The 22045-nt window shown below is 37.5% G+C and overlaps 1 protein-coding gene across 3 annotated transcripts; it reads right to left on the bottom strand.

Annotated features, from left to right (window-relative positions):
• Positions 1–448: 448 nt before the first annotated feature.
• Positions 449–21544, bottom strand: slc25a30.S (solute carrier family 25 member 30 S homeolog). 3 transcript variants are annotated; one of them, XM_041584352.1, is made up of 11 exons: positions 21323–21544; positions 20257–20316; positions 16258–16347; positions 12006–12153; positions 10176–10270; positions 8789–8874; positions 5519–5614; positions 3938–4062; positions 3210–3348; positions 1310–1390; positions 449–977 (listed from the first exon to the last, which is right to left on the bottom strand). In XM_041584352.1, the coding sequence occupies exons 3-11, from the start codon at positions 16319–16321 to the stop codon at positions 939–941; spliced, it is 873 nt and encodes a 290-aa protein (XP_041440286.1). In that variant the 5' UTR covers positions 16322–16347; positions 20257–20316; positions 21323–21544; the 3' UTR covers positions 449–938. The 3 variants fall into 3 exon arrangements, with proteins under 3 accessions (XP_041440286.1, XP_018105435.1, XP_018105437.1); XM_018249946.2 differs by lacking the exon at positions 20257–20316 and having other exon boundaries at positions 21323–21543; XM_018249948.2 differs by lacking the exons at positions 20257–20316; positions 21323–21544 and adding an exon at positions 14097–14217 and having other exon boundaries at positions 16258–16353.
• Positions 21545–22045: the final 501 nt, after the last annotated feature.

Here is a 22045-nt window from a genome sequence, read left to right as displayed (position 1 = left end):
AGCACTCTAGCTTTGATGGACTTCCATCGCATTAAAACAAAAACAAACTGACATACATTTCTGTACAAAGCCTTGCATTAAATACTTATATAGGGTGTCCATGACCCTTACAATAAGAGCACGGACACCCTAGATAATTTGCAGGTACCATGCCTCTGACTTTTTTTTTTGAACAGTTGCTGGGACAAAGTCGATGACTGTTGTGATTATTTCAAACACAATTGTGTCAGTCTATTTTCATACAAAAAGGCAAAAGAAAAAAAAAAATCACTGGCGCACACGTTATTAAAGTGTATTAGTCTAGAAGTGTGCAACACATGCCTTCCAGTGGGCCAAGAAAGGAGTAGGTCTCCAGCACATATATATATATATATATATAGGTTTTCTATATAAATATATAATTTCAGTTTTAAAATTAGATTATTCTTCATATACAAAAAAAATCTAAAAATTGCTAAATTCTTAATTGTGTTTTGGAGGGAGGGTGAAACAGATCAAATATCAAAACTCAAGCCACATTTTTAGAGGGTGTAACAGATACCGAACAAGTCAAAAGCCACAGATTTATCTTAACCTAAATCTTGTTAAAGCCTTTTTTCCTCCAAAATACACCAATTCCAGAGGACTTACATAATTCTGCCTAACTGTTGTTTAAAATGGCATTTCCATGGATAAATGTAGACCATTAAAGGGTTTCTTTTCTCTGTAGGTGGGGGTGTCATATGTGGATGCATTTTCTCAAAATCAACATATTTTTAAAAACACTGAATCAGTAACAAAGGGCAATAATGACATTTAACAGTCAGGCTTTCAGCAAGAGTAACGTTGTCTTAACACACAGTACTGTAATGAACATTTCACGTCATCTTGGAGAAGTCCAGTAGTTGAACAGTGCAGGATTTGCTCAGCTAGCAGAATGGAATCTTCCTGTCCCAACATCAGTTTAGTTTCTTCAACTGTTCATATGTTATAAAGAACTGCAATTTTATATTAAGGAATCAATAAAGAACAGTTGTAATAAAGTATGATCTATTGGAAATCAAAACTTCCTCTTTTAGGTATAAGGCAAGATTTCGAATTCTTACACAGACATATATTGTGTGTGTATGCTTCGGCATTCTGTTCCAAATACTACAAGAAAATGTTCTAAATATATTAGAAACTTCTTTTTTTTAATTTCACACAGTCTTATTTACCCATTTTATACACTGAACTGTTCCTTTAACATTTAGGTTGCTCAAATTATCTATATAAAACCTTTACTATTTCAGGTCATCCTGTTGCTGATCTTTAACTTTGGAAAGGATACAATGATGTTCCAAGGACCTAGTCTCAACCAGTTGGGCCAAAATCCCTTATACAACGCAAAAAATCCTTCGTTCTTCCATGTCTGGAGGGAAAAAAAGAATAAAAAGCATAGAAGAGATGTAAACGTCTAACTGTGCTTTACCTGTAGCCCAAGCCACTACATGCAGCCTGTCCTGCAACACAGAAATTACATCAACTGTAGAAAGGTAGGTATAAAGGAATGCCAACAACCTTAGCTTAAGCATATAAAGTAGAGCAAACTGTCCAACAATAACTGCATTGCACCACTTAAAAAAATGCAATGCAGAATTGTAGCTTTAAACTGGAGTTTTAGAACAGGTCAAATTAATATTTTCCCATGTAACAAGTTGTAATGCATAGCAAAAAAAAAAGAGATGGTAGCTAGATTATTTGACAGCATAACTCTAGGCAGAACCTAGAAATAAAGCAATTATAAGAACAGTAACCTAACAGTTCAATGCTCTGCATTTTGTATACTTGACTGAATTAAATTCAAATACGACGAAAACAATACATGTTAAAAGGGAAAAGATATGGTAAAAGTTTCTTTCATATAAAATATGCATTTATGAATATCATTAAACATGCTTAAAAATAATAAATAAATGTATAAAAGTAATAAAATAATTCTCAGACTAGACCAAGGTTAAGTAAGCTTAAGGACATTGTTTTCCTTCCACAAAGATTTTCTCCCATTGCAATGGCAGTGAAAAGCAGCGACAAAGACCATAGCTGTAGCATAGAATATTCTAAAGGTTTTATATCCTTAAAAGGGAATTATGAAGAAAATTGAATTTTAATATAAGATTCATTGCATGTAAATAAAAAAACGTTCTAATATAACCAGCTAAACATTCTCTGCTGTTTTTTAAATAATCAAAGTATTCTCTCAATCGAACTGCTGCTCACGCAGGTCTGAGTAGGTGTTCGTTTTTTGAAAGACAATTAACATTGTCTAGACAAAGGGATCACAAACCAATGTATTTGACCTAACTATCCATCAGAATTGGTCTCTGCCTTCTGCATGAAGATTAAAGAGGGGGTTAATGAAGAGTAACCTGACAACTTCACAAACAGAAATATGAATGAAAAATCATGTTCTATGAGCTGAAGCTTATATTCAAATGGAGAAAATGCATTTATATAAAAGTTACTCCACATTGAATTTACAGGAATATAATGCAGCACTCTTGCCTTTTTTTGTCCCCACAAATTCTCCTACAAACACAACAGTGGGATAATGGAAGCATGCAACAAAAGCCCTTGTGGTGAAGGAAATGCCACGTGTTATTAGCTATAGGTAAAAAACTGGTAGCACACTGCAGTGGTAAAAAAAACCTTTCTTGTATGTATATGGGCTAAATAAAATGCAAAACACTTTTTCACAAATTGCAGTGTGCTACTGGATTTATTTCCTATGTATCAGCTGACCCAAAGCAGATGAGGGTCTTCCAGTACTAGCACCTGACACCTTCACAGGTGAATATCAAGGGGGTTGTGCTCTCCATATTGCATACATATGTCATTAGGTGGGCTAAATGCAGTGCAAAATTCACCTTTATGAATAACCCCTTACACAAAATTATTAGATTAAGTGTGTCTTTCATTTAAAAGAAATTAGTATTCAGGGTTTACAAATCCTTTAAAGATTACAATGTTATCTCATTTAATCTTATGAATAATGCTTCCTCATAGTTTTGTCAGAGGGACTATGGTAGAGTGTTGTGAGGCGTGTGATGCTGATGTAATTATAGAGCAGGAAATTCACATGCATGGCAGTGGGAGGAGGTGGCAGGGACACTTAGAATGAAACGTTTTATATTTCTGCATGAAAACAGTGCAATATATTACCTACACAATGTTTTTGTGCCTATACGTACCTGCAATAAACAATCCAGAGTACCCTTGTAACTTGAATTTGACGCATCACGTAATGACCTTTGGTTCATCATTCTTGTTCTCACAACATCAACAGGATTTGATGCCAAAGCTCCAGCCAATCCACAAGTAAAGCTGGATCTAAACAAAAGCAGATGTCACAATGCTTACGTCCGTTTCAAAGTACACACTGTTAAGCCATTGCAAGTTGTACACAGTCATGGGAGCAAACAAAACTTTGCATCTGCACAATACCAAGGTATAGGACAGAATTAGAGCTATAGTGGTTACAAAACGGGCATCTTACACAATGGTGACCACACACAGGCTGACACTTAAAGGTATCAAACAGCAGCCAGGTTAGACAAGGCAGCAGATAAGGAGTAAGTGTTTTCACTGTCTCTCAATCATAAAAAGATTCAAGAGTCAAGTCAAGAGTCATTTCATCCATATACGTTTGTACAGTACACAGTGAAACGAAACAACGTTCCTCTAGGACCATGGTGCTACACATAACAGATTGACTAACACAAAAGTTCTATGTACGAAAAGAGTTCAAAAGCAGGGGAAGAATGTATGATAAAGACAATACGTCCATACTTACAAGAGAAACAGATGGATTAAATATGTGTAAGCACAATACTTTTGAGTAAAAGTGATGATTACTCCCCTCAGGGGAATCACAAATCAATATTATTTAATAATGTATCCAAATTTCCATGATACTTACAAAAAGTGAGTGTAGACTGTGTCTCCCATAAGTCCTGAGAGTATCAGATGCTTCTTGGTAATATCATAAACAGGTAATTCCACACCAACCACAATAGCTGCTCTCTGAGCAGTGAGAGACACCCCCTGCAATTGAAAAAAATATAATATAGTGTACAAGCACTATACAATATAATACAGTATATACATGCATACACACACACCACACAACCATGGAGGAGCACATTCCCTATACGTATATAGCAACTTGCACGGGTTCTGGTTAAAATGACATAGTACCACACTCATCGGAGTACCACACTCATCAGGAATACTTGTGAAAAATCAAAATCTGACATTTCAAACACCAACTGTGCTCTTTTTTTTATCCTTGAGAAAGACTGCAGCTGGTGTTTAAAATGTAGGCGAGGGCCTAAATAAAAATATGAGTAATAAAAAGTGGCAACAACAATACATTTGTAGCCTTACAGAGCATTTGTTTTTTAGATTGGTTCAGTGACCCCCATTTGAAAGCTAGAAAGAATCAGAAGAAGAAGGGAAATAATTCAAAAACTATAAAAAATAAATAAATAATGAAGATTAATTGAAAAGTTGCTTAGAATTAGCCATTATATAAAATACTAAAAGTTAACTCAAAGACAAACCAACCCTTTAGGGCTGTGGCTCCATAAAGTGTTACAGGTGCTTAATTCACTTTGGAGAAATTAAACTGTCTAACCAATCTCTCTAACCAAACTGCTATGCAGAGAGGCTACCAGATGATTGAACTTGTCAGAGTCTGTCATCAAACACTGCAAATAAAAAACAAATAAATAGTATTCTCCCAGCAGCAGTAGCTTGTCATTGAGGAAATGCTAGTCTACACTGCTCGTTAAGGATAAGAAATACCTGCCAGATGAAGCTATAGATGGCATAATAACTGCTACTATATAGAGGGCTACTTAAATGTATGCTATGCCATCAGTTTACCTGCTGACGTGCCCTGTCTGTGCCAAAAACTAAAATTTAGTACCCTGATTTTATGAAAAGGAGTAGTAGATCAGTAGGCTTATCATCCCTGAAGTACACAATAGTGATGTGCAGGCCGGCCCGAAGCCAGCGGGACCCGCGGGTTTACCCGTGGGTCAGGCGAGTTCAGGCCGTCTTCTGCCTTACATCTTCGGGCTGAACTTTAGCCTCCATTCTCCCCGCCTGCAGCCTTCCTCTGCCCCACATCCGCCTCTGTGCGCTCCTTTTTATATACACATGCGCAGGCCCTGGCCCTTTTGTGATGTCAGAGTGGGGTAGGCGCGGGTATACTGTATAAAGAGGGAATCGCGCTGGTTTAGGGTCGGATGTGGGCTCGGGTTTTTCTCGACCCGCACATCACGAGTACACAAGGTCAATTGCATTTGGCCACTACGGTCAATTTAAGTGTTAAAAATTAATAGAACCAACAATATGCTTATGGTAGACAGGAATGAATTATGAAAGTTAGACAGGTTATTCAATATGAACAACATTGCTTATGACGGTGCAAGCTATACAGAAAAAACCTTTATATGAGTAAACCCATAGGACAGTTGCCAGATGTGTAACTTGCCTTCCATAATCCTCTGGTCCCCTCCTGCTTGTAAATATTGATGAAGTTTCCAATCATTCCTCCTTGTATTACACTCCCTTGAGCCTGCATTCTTATCTATAAGTTGGGAAACAAAGCAAGTAATCAGAAGTGTAAATAGAACCACATATTAAAATGTTTAATGTCAAACACAATATGTGCTTAATTTTCCTCATATTTTGTTTAAATAATCAAAGTCCTATTTAAAGGGGGTCCATAACAAGTTGTGCCCAAACTGTGGAACCTTTGTCAACGGGCTTCTGTACCAGTCCAGAGATAAAAGTTCTATGACAGTGAATATAAGCTTCCCCAAACCAGTCCACTGGAGCCCTAATATGCCATGTTATGAGACGTTTGCTGTTAGGGCCGGAACTAGGGGTAGGCAGAAGACGCACCTGCCTAGGGCGCAACAACAGGGTGGTGCCAGGCAAGCACCTGGAAAACCATGTTCTGCTTACCTCTAATCCCTGTGTCCTGCTCTCCTGCCTCCCCTCTGTAGCTTTCTCCTCCCATCAGATGTTCTTCCCTCCCTCTCGACGTTCTCCTCACTGACGATCATCCGACGCACTCCCCTCGTTCCCCTGACTTACCATTGCTACTGCGCATGCAGGTTGCTTTCGGGCGCGCTTGCGGAGGGGGGAGCTTGCGGAGTGGAGAGCAGGCTGGCCGACCAGGTTGCCTAGGATGCCTGGTCAGCTTGGCACGGCACTGTTCGCTGCCTTTAATAGGGGTTTTATGACAGCTGCTAACCATATACAGAAAAAATAAAAACTAGCAGACAGGTAAGATGAACTACAGCTGCAGTATCAATTCAGCTGTTAGTGGAGGCAAGATGAGAGCAGCAAATCTAAGAATCGTACAGGTATGGGATACATTGTCCAAAAATCAATTATACAGAGCGTTCCAAATTATGGAAAGGCTGTCTCCCATAGACTCCATTATATTGAAATAATCCAGATTTCTAAAAATAGATTTCCTTTTTCTCTGTAATAATAAAACAGTAGCTTGTACTTGATCAGATATAATTAATCCTTATTGGAAGCAGAACCAGCCTGTTGGGTTTATTTAATTTTCTAGTACACTTAAGGTGTAAAGATCCAAATTATGGATCCTTATCCTGACAACTCAAGGTCGCGAGCATTATGGATAACAGGTCCCATACCTGTACTTTGTAAAATCCCACAGCAAAACCACTTGTGTAACATAAAAAAAATCCATATTTAAAAATCACATTTAAGGTGCCAGACAGACAGAATGAAATCTGCTAAAAGGAACACTGTATGAAAATCACATTTAAAAATATCTCACTCAATATGACATCATAGTAATACAGTATTGTATCAATAACAGTGGGTCAGAGCAGCTGTACTGGCTGAATAAACAGGGAACAGGTCAGTAAGATATTTAATATAGCGATTAGTCTCATTCTGTGCAACTTCTCTTAGGGTCAGAGTGCCATTATCCTGAAAAAAAAAATGATCTACTTGATGATCCTGGGATTCCCTCCAACAAAATGTCTGCAATAAATCAGGTAACTGGAGTCATCGTTATATTTAGGGTAACAAATATACTCAACACATCCATATAACCAAAGGTTTAGGGATTAACCAAGATGTTATTATTAGAGTACACAAAAGAATGTTCTGTTAGGCTGCCTGCCATCCTGCTGTTGGTCTGAGGGCTTATCACGTGTTCTGTACTCAAATGTTACGTGCATGGTGTTCCTATTCCATCTAGGACATTACGTCAGCCTGTCCTGTGTAATTAGGAACACATGGATTATTTCTCCCCACACTTCAGACAAGTGCTAGAAATACAAATCAATGCAAACATAGCTGTAACTATATACATCACGGTATTAAAAACAAGATATTTGCAAATGTTAATGTAAAATCATAAGAACATAGTCATTGTGGCATGTGCAAAAGTCTGGACAGCCTAGTATGTCCGTATTTAATAACACTACCTTTAGAGGACTGTAAGGACTATTCCCAAACCTTTATCTTGCTTTTCCTCAAGTAGCTCATGGTTGTTTTGGTGGCGGGGGGGGGGGGGGGGGGGGGCGGTTCAGAGACCCCAATGGTCAACAGGAGACAATATGTAAATTAAGACCTAATTATCTTATTATGGCTTAATTGTCACTGGACAAGTGGAAGGGTGCTCAAAAATTTGCACATGCTGCAACTACTATTTTTACCCTACGTTTTAAAGTTTTTGAAATAAAATTTAACTGTGCAAGAACATTTGCAAATACCCTGTTTTTTTAAAGGAGAAAGAAAGCTACCGAAGCAGTTTATTGGCAATAGATTAGCCACAATAGTGCAAGCTATAACACCATATTTATTCTGCAGAATGCTTTACCATACCTAAGCAAACAGCTGTAGATGCTCTCTCTGTTTGTTTAGGATAGCAGCTGCCATATTAGCTTGATGTGACATCACTTCCAGAGATTCTCCCTGTTCAATCATAGCTCTGGGCTCAGATTACAGCGAGGGGGGGAGGGGGGAAAGGGGGTGAGAGAGGAGCAAACCGAGCATGCTCAAGCCCTATCCCTGGAGGTTTATGCTGAAAACAGGAAGTCTGATACAGAAGCCCATGTGTACACAATAGAAGGAAAGAAATACAGTGTTTCTTTTGACAGCACTACTTTGAGGATTTACTGGTGTATTTATATAGACCTTTCTGATAAAACTTACTTAATTTTAGCCTTTCCTTCTCCTTTAAAACACAGGTTCCTGAGGTTGTGGCTTCCTACTTTTTACATACAAAACTACTGAATTATGTAATTTGAACAAGGGTACTCGAACTGCAGCTGGATCACAAACCATTATGCCTCTTTCAAAGAAAACTTTATCTTATAATGCAGTGATACCCATCCAGTAGCTCACAAGCAACATGTTTCTCATCATCCTCTTTATTCCCAGTGCCCAAGAAGCAGGTGTTATTTTTTACTTTCTGGCTTGGAGATATGAAGACCAAGTGTACTGCCAAAATAAGTTTTATATTTAATTGTGACTCGCGGTAAAAAAAGGTTGGGGACCCCATTTTAGAGCAATCATATTTGGCTAGTGCATGAAAACAATCCCTATAAACATAAGACTTGTTTTATAATATATAACAAGTCACTTATTCAACATTATCAGTTTGTTAATTTTCTTTTCAGAGCTCATAGTTCTCCCTTAGTCACTGAGAAAGTAGCAAGGCTTATCTTTATTGCCTGAAGTGCAAGAGGAAGCACAATTTATATGGTACCTTTAAAACATCTGTAGGATTAGCAATACAGGAAGATACCACCCCTGACAGTACTCCACAGAATACATTGATGATCAACGTTTCATCTGTAAACAAAAACAATATAATCAAAACATATTAATTTTAATTAACATATTAGTTAACATATTAAATTCAGAGATGCTGTATAATAAAACAGGGCTTTCCATTGAAGAATACTACATAACAGATATGTGTATGAATACAGCCGACAGCACACTGGGTAAATGCCAAGTGTATAAAGGTTCCCACCACTTCTTTTCATGCACTCTGGGTTGTCTGGATGTCTGGCTGGACATCTCCAAGTACAGGTATGGACCTGTTATCCAGAATGCTCCTTGCCTGGGGGTTTTCTGTATAATGGACCTTTCTGTAAACTAGATCTTCATACCTTAAGTCTATTTGAAAATTATGTAACCAATTAATAAACTCAATAAACTTGTTTTGCTTCCAATAAGGATTAAATATATCTTAGTTTGGATCAAGTACAAGCTACTGTTTTATTATTACAGAGATAAAGAAAATCATTTTTAAAAATTTGGATTATTTGGATAAAATGGAGTCTATGGGTTATATTTATCAAAAAGTGAAGTTAGAGATTGCCACAGTCCTCTAGAGTGAAATTCCGCAACTATCCATTCATTTCTATGGCATTTTGAAAGGGATATGTGAACTTTCACCCATTGATAAATACTTTTTAAAAATCCCTAGTGAGTGGCGGGATTTCACTCTAGAGGATTGTGGCAATCTTTCTGGATAATGGGTTTCCGGATCCCATACCTGGATCCCATACCTGGATCTCATTTCTCATCTCATCCCATACCTGTAACAGTGTAAATAAGAGGAACAGCACTCACATGAAATTTCCTGTACTCTGTCTTTAATTTAAGACAGACAAACTTCAATTCAATTAATTGAATAAATGCCATAAGCACCTAATGCTCAAAATGCAAACATATTGTATTAAATATATAAATACGCTTGTTATAACAGGTGCATCAGTATTTGCTTATATTAAGAAAAGCAACACAGGAAATCAAATTCCAGAATATCAGGGAACTGTCAAAGTGGCTTAATATCTGCAACACTGTAAACTCAAGCTACTGGAAATAGAAAGCTCTATTAGCTCGACGTACTGCTGCTTATAACCCATGTTTCTAAACTATCCTTCTGTTATAAATCTATTTAGTGAAACCTATTTAACACTGTATTTCATGTAAGGAAGATATATTAACATAAAAGCATACAACAAACATCTTTCCTATTTGCTTTACTGCAATTTATTTCATACTTTATAACCAGAGAACTGGAAATGTGTCCTGAAATATTCAAGCCTTTTGCCAGGATTAATAGGAAGATATTTACCAACCTTCTGGGCAATCCACAAACAATCTCTTCAGGCTGTGATAAGTGCCAATTTTAATGGTGCCATACGATGCCTGGCGCAACATTGCAGGTGCTATTCTGTAAAGAAAGGTAACATCATAGATATTGCAGCCAAATTGGAAAATGTTAAGGGCCACAAAAGATCACAACAATTCACGAGCAGGAAGGAGAGACTGTATACAGCTTACAACAGCAGCAATTCAAGGTAAAGAATTTTTTAAACAGCTATGAAAAGTTATCTTTAAAGGATAAACCCATATTCAGACCACTTAGTAATCACCATTAATCTAGTAATGAATTAGTAAGGAATTCATTCATTTTAAATTAAAAAGAAAATCAGTGTGCAGCATTTGATAATGTACAGGATAACATAGGAAACTTTGCCAAGTCACAAAACAGAAAAGCAACATAGGAAAAGCCTTTATTTTCACCCTGATACCAATGTTGTCTTAAAGGGGTGGTTCACCTTTACAGGAGAACTAAACTCTAAGGCTATGGACATACAAGCGAATATCTGCAGCGTTTTCGCCGCGGCCCACGCCAGAGTTTTTTTAAAAAAAGCCGACTGCAGTGTAAATACGCTGGCGGTTTTAACCCACGGCAATGGCACACGTTGTGAACCGGGACGAAAACCGATTCACATATTCGCACGCGTATCCATAGCCTAAAAGTTAATGTGGCAAAAAATGCCATATTTTATATACTGAATGTATTGCACCAGCCTAAAGTTTCAGCTTCTCAATAGCGGCAATGTTTCAGGGCTTCAGACTTGTCACAGGGGGTCACCATCTCTGAAAGTGTCTGCGACAATCACTTCCTTAGTGGGCTCTGAGCAGCTGTTGAGGAGCTAAGCTTAGGGGTTGTTGCAAATTATCCAGCAGAAAATGAGGTTGGCCGGTAATATAAAATGAAGCTACAAGGCTGATTATTAAATTCTGATGCTAGTTGCACTGGTTCTATGCTTCTGTGTAGTAATTATCTGTATTAATATATGTATTAATAAATGTATTAATGTATGTGTGCTGTATATTGTGAGTCGGTCCCTAAGCTCAGTAACCGACAGCAGCACAGAGCATGTGCAGTGTATCAACAGAAAAGAAGATTGGGAGCTAATGGGGCATCTTTGGAGACACATATCTTAACTGCTAAAGGGCTGGGATTGCCTTGGGCTGGTACAGAAGCCCAAAATATAATGTACAACATTTCTAGCCGCTTCTTTAGTTAAGCTTTACTTCTCCTTTAAGTTAACTTTTATTATGTTATAGAACGGCCAATTCTAAGCAACTTTTCAATTGGTCTTCATTTGTTTCCATTTTTTTTTTTAAATATTTACCTTCTTCTTCTGACTTTTCAGCTTTCAAATGGGGGTCACTGACCCCATCTAAAACAAATGCTGTGTAAGGCTACAAATGTATTGTTATCGCTACTTTTTATTACTCATCTTTCTATTCAGGCCTCTCCTATCCATATTCCAGTCTATTATTCAAATCAGTGCATGGCTGCTAGGGTAAAACCTAGCAACCAGACTACCGATATTGCAAAGTGGAGAGCTGCTGGATAAAAAGCTAAATAACAAAAATATAATAAATAAAAAACAATTGCAAATTGTCTCAGATTATCACTCTCAACACCATGCTAGAAGTTAATTTAAAGGTGAACAGCCCCTTTAAAGCAGAATCTTATGTTGGAACTGCAGAGCTGGGTGAAAGCAACGGTATGCAGCATTTTACTGTAGCAGGTTTTATAAATACTACTAACATGAGACATGCCAGCGTGTGTTGTGTAACAACAAGCAAACGTAGCTTGCACTTACCCAGAATAAAGTGCTTTCACGCCTTCTTCCCTCCATATTCTTCCAAGTGCATGCAGCATACCCCTGTAACGGATTTCCTTATATTTGGCATCATTAGCTTGACCCTGTACCTGGAGACGCGTTTTGGTCAAGTCTATTGGAAAAGTACCTTAAAAAGGAGAATGAGGACTAGATTTAAATACCCATGTTGTAAAGCTTAAAAAAATATTAATTTGAAAAAGTGAAATGCTACCATAAATGTGAGTGAAACGTGGACATAAAAGACAATAGCCATCATCAGCATATATTTATTTATACAGAGCCAGCAAGTTATGTATCACTTTACATTAATGTATAACAAACAGGGGTCTTAATAACAATAATTTAACGGCACTATAACAGTTATTCTGTAACAAGGATTACAAAATAAATACAATGAATAAAATAGGATCAGATGGCCTCTGCTCAAAAGAGCTTACCATAAATGACAATAAAAGGATCCTCCACCACCAAAAAATATAAAGAAAATGTAATTTTAAGCAACGTCCCAATATACATTAAACATGTTCAGTGGTTTTAAAGTAATATGTGAATGTAATTTCTATGCATGGAACACTGTAAAAGGTCAGGTCTCCTTTATATCCGTTTTAATCAGCTGCCTTGCAACACTGTTTCAGGAGTCAGAGAGGATTGAAGAGTGAATGTGAACAGATAAGAAACTTTATATTTACAACCACTAAATATTTTTAATGAATGCATATTGAAAAATTATTTATAATTACATTTTCTTTCAGTGTTTGTATGACAGTCCCCTTTAAAAAAAATCTGAGACCAATCTGATATGTATACGCATGATATATAGGGGTTATTTACTAAAACCCAAATTTTCCTCATTGTTTTATTTAAACAACTTCGACCAAACTCCCATCCACAATTTTACCTTACTTATCAATAAAATAATTAGAAAAATTTGGTGCAGGAAAAGACTCTAAAATCTCACTATAATAGTGAAACAAATCATGATTTTTCCGGATTTAAAACCCGAAAAAAAAAAAAAAAAAAAACGATTTTTTTTGATTATCGTCCGAAAACCCTGAATTATTCGCATTATCGTACGTAACCCAGAGCATATCACAATATCATCTAGTTCTAATGGGGACACCTGCCATTGACTTCTACATGACCTTGGCAAGTTTGAAATTAAGTATTTTTGGATTTGGACTTTTAGCAGCCTTGGGGGTATACTAAATCTTGAAACAACAAAACAATGGTGTTTTCCACTTTTAAAACTCCGACCACAAAAATTTCGACTTCAATAAATAACCCCCTTAATGTTCTAATCAAGTAATTCACTAACTTGTCATATAGATCATTTGTTTTATAATATTTAAAAAATGATTTCCTTTTTCTCTGTAATAATAAAACAGTACCTTGCACTTGATCCAAACTAAGATATAATTAATCCTTATTGAAGCAAAACCAGCCTATTGGGTTTATTTAATGTTTACATGATTTTCTAATAGACAAGGTATGAGCATTCTGGATAACAGGTCCCATACCTGTATCTTGATCACCACATGTAGCATTAGGCAGAGCACTGCATGTGCCAAAACCCTAAGGCTAATGTGACATGGGCAGACTAATCTTTTCTACTTTTAGTTGGGTTAAATTTGGTTTTTGTTACTGTGAAGGAAGTGTTATTGGCTACTTTTCAAAAAGAAAACAGAGCCTATTCTACTTAGCTACAAGCAGCAGATAACAGTAACTAGCCTGTGTGCAGTAATTTGATTGCCAGTTACATTAAAAAGTGCTGAAAATATATTTAAATATCAAGTACAATTACGGAAGGCAGAGTTTCTTTACCATTCTGTCAGAGGACCTAAATATAGTTGCATCAATTTTTTTTTGCAATTCAAAAATTACTATAGAACCAATTTGTACTATTTTATATTGTATGCAGTAATTTCACATTATAATAGGATTATGGGGAATCAATAAGTAAGGTGACTGAATTCTTGGTACTGATCTACTGGTTAAAAATCTCTTGGCTACAAACACTATTATGGCCCCAGAGAGACAAATTAAATTTAATTCCAGGTAGCAAATAATTACCTGCGAGACATAAGCCTAAAGCCTATGGCAACAGCAAAACCTGATGCCTAAGTCAGCACTTCTAAATGGTTGTTCATCTTTTAAGACAATGCCTTCCTTAAGCAGCATACTTCCCAAGTATCTGTATAGAAAGAGGTGACAGATTTTTCAATAAAAGGAGAAGGAATAGCAACAAGAATTCAGTTTCACTTTAGACACTAAGCTCCATTTATAACTGACGACATCATTAAGCGCCGTTTATATAATGAATAAAGTACCCCCTCTTGTAAATTATAAGGATATTATAAGTTACCGAGGAGTTTCATGACCATATAAAGGCCGAAGGCCGAGTGGTTTTATACAGGTCATGGAACTCCGAGGTAACTTCTAATATCCTCATATTTTGCAACTGGGGGTACTTTATTTATTATAATACACAAGTTTCAGTGAGTCATGTGACAGAAATGACATCAGAACTCACCGTTTATAAGGATATAATTTACAAGATATTCATAGCTTTTCTGTATTATATCCTTATATATTTAAATTTCTTCTTCTTTTTCTTCTGTACATGCTATGGATATGGTTGTTGAACTAGCAAATCAAATGGACAGATTTGGCCTTATTCTCTCATCCTACAGTATCCCTGGCAGGTCCATAAGGCAAAAGTTTATGTGCACAAAATTTTAAAGATTTAAAAATATATGGTGGTACAAGAAAATTTGGAAGTTCAATAAAACAAAAAATACAATATGAGAGATAAAGCTGGCTTTGGGTGCCCCAACATCCAATTGTACTACAAAGTGGTTATACTAGAATAAATTACCTGTTGGAAACTCCCTTGAGTAGATCAAGAAAAGGGGATGGTAGCCCAAACAGTTAACACGCATACAAGTGGCCTAAGATTTCTTATGCCCATTGCAACAAACCTAATACACCAAGAATGTTGTCTGTGTTGAAATCTAACAACTTTAAAGCTGGCCATAGATGTAAAGATTTTTAAAAGATCCAATCGTTATCGTGAGACCACGATTTTCTCAAAAAGATTGTTTAAATTTACGATGTGTCCGTCAACTAAAAAGACCATTTCAGGCGATATTGCCAGGAAAACTGAAGGGTAGCTGCCTGCTTGGCCCTGCAGACATAGATAGATTGAACTGGGACCAATAAAGATTTTTTAACCTGGCCGATCAATTTTCTGACAGATGTCGGATGAAAAATCGTAAGATACACGATTGTCTGAATCCCACTAACGTCATGATAATTTGACGGATTGGTCGGACTTCGCTAAAATTGGTCGTTCGGCAAAGAAAAATCTTTGCGTCTATGGGGACCTTAACCCTGCAATCACAAAGTTCCTGCCACCTCACATGAAACTGGAGTTTTAAGACTTGATGCTACCAAACATACAAATAGCTAATTGCTAAAGTAACATTTAGTTGGTTTGTTGGCTCATCCCAATGCTATCCACCTTTGTTGGAGAGACCAGGGTGAAACTGCCATATTATCCCATATCTGGTGGCACTGTAAGGTAGGGAAGTATTACAATATAAGGATTTTCTGACAACTTTAAAAAAAAAAAAAAACTCCGACCCAAAATTGCCATTTCAGGCCATGGATGTATCTCAGTCTATTATCCAAATCACTTATCAAAGACCAAAGTTCCATCCTGCTGTCTATCACATTTATATGTCACAATATATTAGTTAGGAATTAAAGACAAAAACATCTTCCGGAAACTGACTGAACTAAACTCTGTAGGAACACCATGAAAAAAACAAAAAAAAAACACATAGGAACCTTGGATACATATCAACAAATTAAACAACCCTACAAAAGGACTCTCTGGGACACTTACTTGAAAGCCACAAAGGCTACGGATACAGCTCAGCTGGCAGCCAATTATAAACCCCAACTATCATTATTATTACCAATTTACCCACTTGTTATCCTTTACTTTCCCTTTGTATTCCCTTGTATCGTTTTGTCTTTGAAAACCATGTAAAAGTTGGAAAAATAAAAAAAATGTTTAAAAAAATCATTTTTGAAATCTATGAACTTCAGCCAAAACTCTTTAAAAACAAACTAAACTATTTTTAGCTGTAGAAAACCTAAAGAGTTCAGGATGAATTGATCAAACACAATATCCAGTTTTTTCTTAGAATATTAAAAAAATACTTACCACATTCAGCAGTGATTGAGGCTAACCCCCCATATATAAAGGGCTTCCAGTTAAGAGCTGTCATATTACCCCTGGAGGTTTCTATTTTGCCTGTGGGATGAAAGAGATTGTTCAGAACTGAAATCAGGAGTAAATACGAAGATTATACAATAGATTTGACTTTATTCAAATTAACCTTTTTAGAGGGGAGTTTTGTCCATCTTTGTATTCTGCTGGATAGAAATCTGGCACTGCTAGAAAACATGGATTTTGGCCCTAAACCATACAACGGAGTGTGTGTGAGCAAAAATCCCCCTGTACCAGCTGTGTGTGGCAGAATTCTGTTTTAATCAATGACAGGCAGTACAGCCAGGTTCAGTTTTTTTTTCCATTGGCAAAGAAAACATTCCATTTGTTATGAGCTTTTTCAAATTAATTCTTAGTCATGTTTTGGGGGGTTACTAGTTCTTTAAAAATACGGTCCTTGTTTCTTCAGTGAACTGCTTAAAATATTAAATTCAGTAGAATCCCCATTTTACGTTTTTCAGAGGTCCAGAAAAAAAATTTAAAATCCAGGAAAATGTAAAATCAGGGAAATGTATTATGCATAATATATAGGTGGGACCACAAAACAACAATGTAAAATGAGGGAAAGCTTAAAATCAGGGGATGTAACATGGGGGTTATACTGTACTTAAGAATAAACAATACCCTGCAGGAATACTCTGCACCTGAAAGGACAACAGCCTCATTCGTACCCCATCCACGGTCACTGGATTTCCTCTGTAATTAAATTAGCAGCTTCGGCACTCAGTATAGAGCTTTATATCTCACTAACTAAGTCACCGAATAAGTTATGAAATGAATGAAAAAAGAATATTTTTAAAATCTAAAAGTGAAAAACTTTATTTAATCATTGTTGCCCATTATTCTGTAGCGTTCCAGAATGTGAGCTTCAGTACAGTTATTAAGGTTAGGGCCAAACGACTGTGGATCTCGGCCTGCGTTTCTGTGGAGATATCCGCAATTGTAAGCATCGTGTGGCCCTAGCCCTAGAGGCAATGAAGGATCTTGATTCAATCATGTCACACAGGAAATTTGTCTCCTACCACAAATTCTATTGGAAGGCTTGGTAATAGAATACAGGCAAAGATTTATGCAGATCATTTCCCCCAATAAAAAATGTAATCATCCTGCAGTCTGATTCATTACCAATAATATTGTCTAATTATTTGTGGTAAAAGTACAATTATGCAGCACTACTGGAACTGCAGCACACCAAGGAGAGACTTTGTGTCTCCAGAGTAGACCACTCTGCAAAAGAGTAGCACAATTACATCCCAAAGCTTTAGACAATGCATGATGTTAATTAACATATAAGGCTAAAGATGGCCACAGACGCAAAGATCCGATCATACGAATCAACGTACCATCAGACTTCCCCATCTCCCGACCTGCCACTAACCATTCAGATCAAATAAAGTACAAAAGAACAGATCAGCCGATGTTCTGCCCCTGACAGCAATCGTATGAAAGTTATGTCCGACCAAAGCCAGCGACAGTCTCCCTCTGAAAATCGTACTATCGGCAATACATGCAGATATATTATCAGTAGCCGACAGAAATCTTTTAACCTGTCCGATCGACCAAACGACCGATCTCCGCCGGACGAAGAATGTCTGGACTCTCCACACACGGTCCAAAAATTGTATGAATCCCCGATTTGTACGATCAGATCTTTGCGTCTATGGCCAGCTTAAGGCAAAGGTTGGTTGACAGGATGAACATACTCTGGCTGCATGGATCAAGCTGGTAATACTATCGAGTAACTGAATAGTCGCATTTTAATACAGAGAGAGCAGAGGCAGCTGTCATGAAGTAGCGTGAACTCATAAGTAGTGTGAACGAGAGTCACCCCTTTAAATAACACTACTTTTCACAAAGTGCCAGAATTGCGGTGGTATAAAAGAACAGCACACATTTTGGTGTTGATAGCTCACTCAGCTCTTTACCAAATATTATTTTTACAATTTCAATGCATGGAGCTAGCTATAAGAACAGAATTGCTTCATAATTACATCATTTATATCACACCAACATTTACTTATTTGGCATTGAATATTTGAAATAATTTTAGAAATGTACCACATGTTGTTTCATAGCCTTTTACCCATATAATCAAACACAATGCAATTCGCCTCTCAACAACAGCAACAGAATTAACTAGCCAACTGTTGCCTGAAAACATGCCATGGACTGCCACCAATGTTCCCTTTAGAAGGTGCATGTGCAGCAAATTGTCTTGTGCACAAAGTATTTTGTGTGAAAACACTTGTTTTTTACTTAATCTGACTCACCCACCTCTCTGCACCAACAGTTTTAAAAAGTGCACACAAAATATTTTTTTCATGTAAGCAAAAACAATTTGTGGCAACATTGGCAGCAACCATTAACATGATACATGTATATGTTTTTGTCCCTACTGCAATATAGACTGCTACCCTCTTTTATCATATAGGACATGTGACATAAGCATCACATGTGGAAAGGAAATCATGATTCTAAGCACCCTCTCTCTAGAATGTTTGTCCAGAAAGTATAACCGCATGGAAGTTATTTAATTTCTATGAAGAAAACAGTTAAAACAACCATAGTATATAATTAATTGATGTCACATTTTTAAACTTCTATAGCCCGAGTTAGCGAAGAACGTATATGCGGAGGGAGCACCGTTTCAGCAGATAAAAGCTCTGCAGGCATTATAAGTTTGTAACTCAGAGGAATGCTGCTGCCCTTCATTCATCAAGGTTAACAGGTCATTTAGGAGTTATAGCTTTCTAAAGCTGTAGTTATACAACCGTACTACTTTTTTATGCCAAAACTTGTTTATTAACGTTGTATATTGAAAAACCCATTCATTTAAAGCCCTTTTCTAGCAAAACAGCCAGAACATCTGTAATATTCTAGGAGGAAGTGGTAGTTCATATCTCTGTGACAAAAGGGTGCATATGTCTTTTCAAAAGATGATAAAATGGTGGCTTCTTGCTACTTTCGTTCATAAACACGATCATTGCCATTATCAATCTCCAGCTGCCAATATGCAAACAAGCATATGGTCTGCTGGGTATTTCAGTACTCTACCAGCAGAATGTTGAAAGGGGGAATTTGCACTCCATTCTTAATGTTCTATTCATGCAATAAACAGCATTTACTGCTTTAAAGAGAACAAAGGAAATTTAAGTCTAGTTATAAAACATAATATGTTACCATTTACATTAAAAGAGGGCTGTGGGAACAATAATGGCTCGGTTTCCTTTCAACTAGCTATTACTAAAACCAGCAAACAGCAGCCTGTCTATACAAACAAACACTGCTGATAAATTACTTTGCAATCTGTTTTTTGTGCAGTGTTGTATTTGCCCAAGATTCATATCTGTTGAAAATGTCCATTCTTGCCTCATTTAACTACTTAGTATGGACAAGGACCGGGGAAAAACAAAACAATCACATGTATAATTCTCAGTTCTAGTGATTCAGCCTGTGAAAGACTCACAAGCTGTCACTGATATCCACAAACTCATGCACCTCCTTCCCTAGAAAAACCCAGAGGAAAAGATCATTGGATTTCCCAAGAGCAGCTGAGCTCTCAAAGACTGTTCATGTACAGCAGCTCCAGCAGGTCGTGCCCTCTAAATGACTGGCCACTAAACATACCACTGTCTTTAGGGGCAAACTAGAGTGTAAGCAGTAGGGCGTGCCCTGAGGGTTATATCTAACTACTCTGTACATGAACTTACTTTAGGTCACCTTATGGTGAAAAGAATGAGACCAAAGAACAGGCAGAGCAGTACCTGTAGATATTTTCATCTTTCAGATAATAGTAATGCCAGTGGGACCAGCTATTAAAATACTGCCTGCTGATAATCAGGATATAATATAATGAGAATTGGTGTACAAAGATTATCACATGGGCAGAAGCAGCATGTCTGAGCCATACAGAACACACAATGCAACACTTACCCCACTGTGCAGAGAAATCGCCAGCACTACGAGCCTGAGAGTTTCCCAGAGAGCCTAATGCTAGTGGGTGATACAAGGTGCAGAAAGAGTCAAACTATTCAAACTTATTTTCAAATATAAACATGAATAGTATTTCCCCATTCAAACATTTGCTAAAGACACCAGTGAACCATAAAACCTGTGTGTCACAAGCCTATAACCCCTCACTACTTTACACAACATTTTCCATTGTTTCTGCTGATGACTGTAATCACTTTGCACTCAAGTGACAGTATTTCAGAAGTATCTGTATGATCAGGCAGATTAGATAGAGCATTTATTATACAGTGTCGGACTGGCCCACAGGGACACCAGGAAAACTCCCATTGGGCCCAGGTTCAGTGGGTTCTCCTGCTGCTAAATATTTGGCCTATTTCATGGCCATTCTCTATTTCTATGAGAACAAAAAGGCTAAATAGATGGAATAATAGATTATAGTATGTAAAGAAAAGAGACTAGGAGAAGAGTGAGGAGAGGAAGAATAATAGTACTGAGCGTGGTCCCCTGGTCTAAGGTTTTTGGGTGGGCCCCTGGTGTCCCAGTCTGACACTGGTACTGGTGTTAAACTGGGAGAGAGACTGTGAATAATGCTCCTCCAGCCATTGTTCTGAAGAAACCAGAAGGCAGGAGAAATAGACATTATTAGAAGAGCCATACACTGCCGTGCAATATCTGCAGCACCTTTCCAGAGCGGTTCTTCGGAATGATATACATAATACAGAGGTTACTGTAAAATCACTGTGTAGTCTTCCAGCAGCAGTCGCACTACACTTAGGCCCCACTACTCCTTGGCTAATCAGATACGTCCGCACACAGCTACCTACAGTCTATTGAAAGACCGGCGCTACAGAACTGTGTGGATCTACACATTCCCGAGCCCCACCATGTGACACAGCCAGTGACTTTCCTCCTTACTGAATACAGTGTCGACAGTTCAATCCTGAAGAGGGCGTACGAAATAACAAAGAAAACCGCAAGGCGACATGTTGTCTCTTACTCAGGCTGTACTATAGCAGCTAGCACGTACCTTTGGAAAGGGGAGACGTTTCAACAGAAAGCTCAGACAGCGAAGTAATCCCTCTGGTGAACTAGGTGACCCACTGAGAAGCCCCTCCTACTATCCGGCCTCCCATAACTGTGAAACTACCTCCCAGTCTCTGACCCGCTCAACTCCGCCTACAGGGCGCCAAGGAAGAAATACGATTGGCCATGAAAATGGGCATGAGCACGCGAAACGCGAATAATCAAGTGGCGAGGGCGGGGCCAGCTGTTCCCGTTTTTATAAGGCACGTGTCATAAACTCTCGCGATACCTTGGGAACGAATTCCAGATTGGCAAATTTCGAAGTAGAAAATGCGGCTTCTGCAGCTTAATGAATGGAAAGTGAAATTTAGGGGGTTATTTACGAAAACTAGACTTTCCAACCAAATTTACCAATAATACTTCTTGAAAAATCACTACAAAATAGCGTGTTAATTCAAATCTGTGTGACTTTTAAAAATTGACGCTCCAAATACTCCACTTTTTTAAGTTTGCGCCCGAAAAATTCGAATTTATTGGATTGTAAAACTAAAACCGGCCTAAACTTAAAGGGGAAGATTTATCAAGGGTGGAAGTGAAAATTTGAATTTTTAAATTCGAATTTTGAGGGAATCGTGGGGGCAGATTTATCAAAGGTCAAAGTGAAAATTTTAATTAAAAAAATTGAATTTCGAGCTAATTTTTGTGTATTTTGACTAGGGAATAGTCC

Source organism: Xenopus laevis, chromosome 2S (assembly GCF_017654675.1).
Source record: "Xenopus laevis strain J_2021 chromosome 2S, Xenopus_laevis_v10.1, whole genome shotgun sequence".
Taxonomy (NCBI): domain Eukaryota; kingdom Metazoa; phylum Chordata; class Amphibia; order Anura; family Pipidae; genus Xenopus; species Xenopus laevis.
Note: the sequence above shows the minus strand (reverse complement) of the source record. Positions and strands in the feature narration are given on the sequence as shown.